This window comes from Carassius auratus, unplaced genomic scaffold (assembly GCF_003368295.1).
Source record: "Carassius auratus strain Wakin unplaced genomic scaffold, ASM336829v1 scaf_tig00215400, whole genome shotgun sequence".
Lineage (NCBI taxonomy): Eukaryota > Metazoa > Chordata > Actinopteri > Cypriniformes > Cyprinidae > Carassius > Carassius auratus.
The window spans coordinates 13,468-21,260 of record NW_020528067.1 but is presented as its reverse complement, the minus strand read 5'-3'; the positions used below and the strand labels follow the sequence as shown (position 1 = coordinate 21,260).

The window sequence follows — 7,793 nt, the reverse complement described above, 5'->3', positions numbered from 1 at the left end:
ATCAACTTCATCCTCAATATCAACAGATGCTTCACTTCTCAGTGCAGATATTTCCTCTATATAGCACAAGATACCACAAGCTCTATAATTATAGCTGATATCCTGCACAGCCCAGAGTTTAAACTAAGCATGTGCTGTCATATTATTAGAAGAAAAAAAAAACAGTGCAAATCACTATTGAATTCCCACCAAACTATTTTTTCAAGCAGTATTTGCACTGTAAACTTTTTTTTACAGGTGGGACAGACGGGGCATCCGGAACAGACGGGGCAGCTGAGGGGCTGGCCTGCAGCTGGTCAAGCCGTTCAGCTAGCCGGTTGAGCTGGAGAGCGATCTCCGAGTAGGCCCGACGAGAAGCTGCGGGAAGTCGTGGCCTAATGGGGAAGTCGTGGCCTAATGGTTAGAGGGTTGGACTCCCAATCGAAGGGTTGTGAGTTCTAGTCTCGGGCCGGACGGAATTGTGGGTGGGGGGAGTGCATGTACAGTTCTCTCTCCACCTTCAATACCACGACTTAGGTGCCCTTGAGCAAGGCATCGAACCCCCACTGCTCCGGGTGTGTGCTCACAGTGTGTGTGTGTGTGTGTTCACTGCTGTGTGTGTGCATTTCGGATGGGTTAAATGCAGAGCACAAATTCTGAGTATGGGTCACCATACTTGGCTGAATTTCACTTCACTTCACTTCACTTCACTTCACTTCAATTTCCTCCTGCTGTCGACCCAGAAGAGAGCCCTGCTGCTGAAGAGCTCGGCGCAGCTCCGTTTCCTCTGCTGAATCCATCCTTGGTGAGTAGATTCTGTCAGGGGTGCGTACTGGACAGAGGACTCAGATGCAGAGTTAGAAAAAGGAGAATCTTTATTCTCGCCACAAAACACAAAATAACATAAACAATAACGAAAAGCTCTAGCGCACACAGAGATCTCCGAGCTGGCCGGCACACTGCGGACCACTCGCGCTGCCGGATCTCCGAATTACGGATCCTTTGACACAAGAACAGAAGGTGAGACTGATACTGAGAAACAATGCAAAACATGGGCAAAGACAAAACAATCTACTCACGACCACAGACAGAAAAGCAGAGACATATAAAGGGAGTGGGGGAATGAGCGACAGGTGGGGAAGAATCAGCTCGTGATCTGCACAACCCCGCCATGATCAGCGCTGATTGCCCAGACCACGAGCTACTGAACATACAGGACAACACAGACCACAGGGGAAGCTGAGACGGCACCGTGCACTGTGACATTCTGTGTCAGGCGCACCACAAGGATAAGTTTTTTACGTGTATTTGCACTTTGGTTTGAAAGAAAACAGAGAGCTTGTACACCGCCTGACAGGAATCACATCACAGGCTTCATTTGTCTCTAACTTTTTCATTACAACAGATAACCCTGTGTTAAAACCACTCAGATTTTTCCCTATTTCAACCCCTGAAATTTCAGCCACTAGATCACTTTTAGCATATAAATCTTTCCACAAATCCATGAATAAGCGCATACAGCGAAGAACTTGTGCTTTTCTGGCTCGACTGTAACCATTCTAACTGTTTTTCCACTTTCCAGTCAGAGTCAAATCCTTGACTAACCATACGCTTAGTATGAGTTCAGAGAATTTCTTTGAAGTCAAAGTTTCAGAGCAAATCTGCTTACAGAGTTAGCTCGGATCTGTTTCAACATAATCTAGTTGTGTAGGTTGCTTGTTACTTTTGCCGGCCATTTCAAAATACCATATAGCAAACTGTATATACTGAGAAGAAAATGTATATATTTTTTTATATATATAGATGAGTTCAATTAATAATAATAATTTTACTTCAAGAAAATATTTTGCAGTTTCATAAGCAGAAGTTAGCTTCAATACTCTACGGAGTTCGTAGGCCGACCCTGTACAATACAAAATCAATCACAGTTATACTCCAGACAGAAGACATTAGTTGCGTCAAAGCGCTGGTCAGCAGCAATCTGATTGGTTCCATAAGCCGGCATCAGCACGGGTGAAGAAGACACCTCATCTCAGGTCCAGATATCAGCAATGTCAGCAGAAACTATTCTTCGGTACAGAACATAGGTGCTGACACACACACATACACACAAAGCCCATATCTACAATTCAAGGTTCTCTAGCACTGGCAAGTCTCTTATCACTACGGTTGGATACACACACATAATAGGCCGACATTAATCTTGAGGAATAGAAATACAGGATAGAACAGGATTCTTTATATCTAGTGTACATTTCTAAATGTAACAGTTCTACATTTATTTTTGTCCCTCGCAGCACACGTAGAGGAAGGGCCTCCCCTAGGAGAAGGAATACACTCACATATGCTCCTGTCTCACATATGCTCCTGTCTGTTACTTCTAAACACTTCTAAAAGGGAAAATATATATCTGTGTAAGCAGCATGCATCTATCTATACGCATATAGATGGCTTTTTACTTATTTAGTTAAATCATACAACAATCTTGGGGGTTAAATACTGATCAAACACTTGATTAATAATCACACAATATTAATGAGATAATATATATATATTGAAGAAAGGATATGATCAGCGGCATCCACTCAATCCTCTCCTTCAGTTTGGAAAGAGACAGTGGTTTGCTTTATGGTCATTTCTTTAATATGAAATGAACTGCTTTGAATGTGTCTTATAGACATCATTCATACTCATTAGGACTCAATCAGTAACACAACTGCTGATATGTTGCTCCTTCATCTCCACCCCCCCCCCCCCCCCCAGGGTTTTTGTAAGGGTAGCTGTATGAAAGCAAGCAAAGTGAATCTCTTGCACAGTAATACACTGCAGTGTCTTCAGTCTTTAACTGACTCATGTGTAGATAGAGATTAGAGCTGTCCTTAGATGCTGTGAATCTGCCCTGAACTGACTGAGCTGAGCCTTTGTCAGAGTCTGTATAATAGTGTAAGATCCATTCCAGTCCTTTTCCAGGTGCCTGACGGATCCAGTGCATGCGATAGCTACTAAGAGTAAACCCACTGCAGGCACAGGTCAGTTTGTAGGAAGCACCTGGAGACACAACTACTGACTGTTCAGACTGTGTGAGCACAACCTGTGAGTAAACACCTAAACAGAGAAAAAGAAAATATTTACATAACACTGTACATAACACCCGAAAGCTGCCTAAACTCTTTAAAATATAAACAAAACACTCACTGTGTATGGCTGCCAACAACACAAAGAGCTTTAGGGAAAACATTGTCTCTCCTCTTCAGATAAATCTCTCATTTACTAGTTTTAAATAGAAAATATGGCAGTTAAGTTTGCATTGATATATTTGCATGAGGACACACAGAGAGGGTGTGTTCAAAATCTAGTCAGGTTTTTTTTTTTTTTTTTTTAATGGAAGGGTGACCTCTTCTGGCACCTAAATTATTATTTCAATGGGTCAGTTGAGCATTCAAGGTTATTACATGCCATTTAGTGGATGAATTTTATAAAAAAGTATTTACAAAGGCTAAAACATCACCTGACTCAGTGTTTGAAATGCATTTATTTATTTTTTTATTTGATTTTGTAATACTGTGGTTATTGTGTAAAAATAAGTACTTTATAATAGGAAAATGAACTGTTTATTGAAAAAAAAAATGTTTCGTTTTTGTGCAGGTCTTGTGGCAGTTTGTCGCACAGTGCATTATTGTTAAAATTCTTGCCTGTTAAAATAACTGCGTTGCTGGAGGATTCAGAAGAGAAACTGAGCTTATTTTTCAGAGAATCAGTGACACGATTGTTGCTGAAACTATAAATATCCAGTCCATTCTATCAGTTTTCCACTTGAATGTCTGATCCAGTTTGTGTAGCCTCCACCTGAGGCTGAATATTCTTACAAGAGATGGTAAATGTTTTACTACCATGACAGGAGGTTGATCAAACCAATTTTATAATCTTGATTTATATAAAAATGTCTTGAAGTTATTCACATTTAGTGTAAGTATATTCTATTAAGTTAATCCAAAAAAATATATATTTGCTTAAACATTTATTGAATATTACAATCGAACAATTGTTATGGATAAAAAAACATTCAATTAAACCAATAAAGATGAAGTTCTTTCATGCAAAGTCATGTCATGTAAGAAAAAGTTACTTTTTAAAGACTCATGAAAATAGGTAATTACAAGACAGCATGCACCGTAAGCCATATATTTATGTATTTTATAAACTGTATCTGTTGCATGTATTTGATCAGTGATTGAATAATACACTGTAAAAAGTGGAAAGATGTGAAACTTCAATTCTTGTACAATTTAATCTTTATTTTATTTGATATCAGGATTAATTGATTCTACAGAAAATGGACAACATAAGCCAATAAGCACATAAAATTAGATGAAAATGATACATGTCAATTTTCTTTATGACTTATATTCAATCAGCTGCTCATCAGTAGAGATTTAAATACCTTAAATGTGTGTCAGATAAGAGAGAAATCAAAAACACGTCGTGTTGGGGTCTTGGGGATTCTTCAGGACAAGGATCAGAAACCAATGCTTTAGTTCAAAACAACAGCAGCAGTTTCTCAGAGCTCAGCGTTATCATTCTGCCAGAAAGACTCAAAAGACAGGTGAACGTTTACATGGTATTTATTCTATAAAGGATGGTAGCGAGCAATGATTCATGTCTTTGGCAAAGGCCCTGAGCTTAGTCCGAATCCTGTGGATGCAGATTTGGCTGAACCTGCCTGAAGATGAAGGCAGGGACGGAGCCCACCCTCTGATGGATGGACAGGGACTAACCTGGTGGTGATGGGGAGGATGGAGGGACACGTCAGCATCATCAACTCTGGATGTAAAAGAAAAAGATCAGTTCTTATACACTCAAGTGTCAAGCAATGACTTCTCTGTTTATAATTATCAGTGTATGACATTCATTACAATCTTTCTGCTAGATCTTACTTTAAATCTGTCATTTTTAGTTGTTTATGATATTTCTGTTGGTTAATATTTTTATTTTATGTTCTGTTAGCTGATAGTAGGTTTATGGATGTTCGTTGGAAGAGTGCTGCTGGAATTATCTATATTGCAGATGTATTGTAAAGTAAATTTTTAAGGAATGAGAAATGGAATACAGAGTTGTTTGTCTGTAGCTGTATTCATCACTGTGTCTCTCTTGCACAATAATATACAGCAGTGTCTTCATTCTTCATATTATTCATCTGCAGATACATCTGTTTCTTGCTGTTGTCTCTGGAGATGGTGAAGCGTCCCTGAACAGACTGAGAGTAGTATATATAACTACTACCATCACTATAGATGTATACCAGCCACTCCAGACCTCCTCCTGCAGTCTGTCTGATCCAAGATAAGCTCGGGTCACTATAAATCCAGAGAATGAACAGATGAGTCTGTGAGATCCTCCAGGTTTAATGTCCACCACTGACCACTGTTTTGGGTTGAACTGTGATGAGATGGTTCAATATTTCTACATGTTTCAATGTTGAAGAATGAAAGATTGGCAGGTTTTCTTGATTACAATCTGAAATGTTTTTGATAACGTGCGTCATAAACATTGTCTAGTTTCTCCAAAGCACGTTAAATTTATGTACTAGACAGAAGCCTTTTGTGTTACTGTTTTTTTTTTTTTTTTTTTTTTTTTTGGGGCAAAATAATAAACTGCAATCCACTCGAGTGCTTTCCCTTCAGCTTGTATTCATCAAATATCTGCAGCTCCAACATCAATCCCAGAGAAGGTACAGGTCAGTTTATGATTGTTCCCTGGTTTGCAGACGACTGACTAAAATAAAATCATACTGTTTTCTACAGCAGTCACTAATAAAGTATCTTGTATGTAAACAATAGTTTTCATTATTTTCACCTTTATTTTTTTTTTTAAGTTATTTTATTACTGTCACTTTATTTTATGTATTTATATATTTATTTTATTTAAATTTATGGCCATGTTGACAGTAAAACAGAAAATTGCTTGTGTCTCACATATAAATAATTTGGTTATTAATAAACTGGTCATTTTTTATAATTTTATCATAATTATGAATTAGTTCTGAATGACTAAGTTGTTTTGAATAAAAGCATCTGCTAAATGTAAATGTAGAATTGCTATTGTGATCTGATTGTGACGGTCGTGTGTTTAGGGAAAAACACAAGGAGAGGGTAGGATCCAATTGCAAGGTATGTGTTTAATTAACAGAAGGGTAAATACTAAATAAACAGTCCAGGAAGACAAACGAAACGAAACAAAAGAAGGGAACTGGATGAAACGGGAACTCGGAGGAACGAGAAGGTAAGGGGAAGTCTCGGGAGACGAGAACATTCGTACACATAGGGAAAGGACTCCATACAGACAACAGAGAAGGACAGCAATATATATGGAGACTAATGACAAAGGATTGACAGCACCTGTGCGATTTAATTGGAGTGCAATTACTGTGAAGACAGGACCAGAGTAGAGGAATTAAAGTGCCTATGGTGAAGTGCCTAAGGAGAAGTGAGCTCACTAGGGAACACCCAGGAAAAAGAGACTGACAGCGTGACACTGATGCATCAGTAGTTTTTGTTCAGTCCTGCAGTCTTTTGAGTAACTGTGAGTCTCTAGCACAGTAATAAACAGCTGTGTCTTCAGTCTTCAGGCTTTTCACCTTTATCCAATCCACTCCAGTGCTTTCCCTGGTTTCTGACGGATCCAGCCCATCCAGTAGCTGCTCATTGAGAATCCAGACACAGTGCAGGACAGAGTCACTGATTCTCCAGGCTTTTTCACCACAGAATCTGTGGAGGTCAAAGACTGACCACTAACAGCTGAAAAAGATAAAACAAATCATGTTAGATTATTTAGAAGAGTGGGATGTCCTCAACAATTCAGAAAACTTTAAGAGTTTCTCACATGAAATTATCAAAAGCAGAACTAAATGCAGTAACAGTTCCATCATCACCCCGTAACTGTGAACTGTAGAGTAAAATATTTATCTTCACTGCAGCTGGACACAAACACTGACTGAGACTTTTGTTTAATAGCACAAGTCTTTTAAAAGTTTGAGTAATTTTGACCCTCCCTCCTACATCATAACATTTGCATATACTCTGAAAAACAAGTTAACTCTGGCAACACTGGAACTGATATATATATATATATATATATATATATATATATATATATATATATATATATATATATATATATATATATATATATATATATATATATATATATTGAATTATGACTGATGTAACATATAAAGTAATTCACATTTGTTTAGTGTTTTTGGCAGTGCAGATTTTTCCAACATGTTATTATACAATATGTTTACAGTAACACATTTCAAATGGCATTATTTAATCAAATCAACTTAAATGTCTGTTTCACGTTTAGCCAGTAATTACTAATTCTTGCATACTATAGTAAAGACATCAGGCTGTTATTGTCGTTGGTGTAGTTGCAGTAAATGTTAGATGTTTTTATGATTGGTGTTTTTGGTAGTTGTTAGTACAGTAAGTCTGTTTTTTAGTGTTTTTTGGAGGACTGGTGCTGTATTGGACATTTTAATGTCTAGGTAAAGGTCCTTTAGGAGGATGGAGTGGGACAGAGAGGACAGGGGAGTTTAAATTCACTTCCCTTCAGTCATCAAAGCAAAAAGTTTGTTTGTACTGTATATCTACATAATCTAATCATAATCATACAAATCTTCTATTGCAGAAACAATTTATACAATTTTAGAAATGGGAGAATAGAATAATAAAGAAATAAAGGAAGCTATTCAAATGTATACATTTATATTGCAATCAATAATACATTTGCAGTGTTATAATGTTCATGTGGAT

At 37.7% G+C, this 7,793-nt stretch overlaps 1 gene segment (V, D, J or C); it reads right to left on the bottom strand.

Annotated features, from left to right (window-relative positions):
* Nucleotides 1-686: 686 nt before the first annotated feature.
* Nucleotides 687-3,228, bottom strand: LOC113094518 (immunoglobulin heavy variable 3-30-3-like). The segment is given in 3 exon segments: nucleotides 687-811; nucleotides 2,776-3,084; nucleotides 3,175-3,228. Coding segments are annotated over 3 exon segments (477 nt in total).
* Between the last annotated feature and the right edge of the window lie 4,565 nt (nucleotides 3,229-7,793).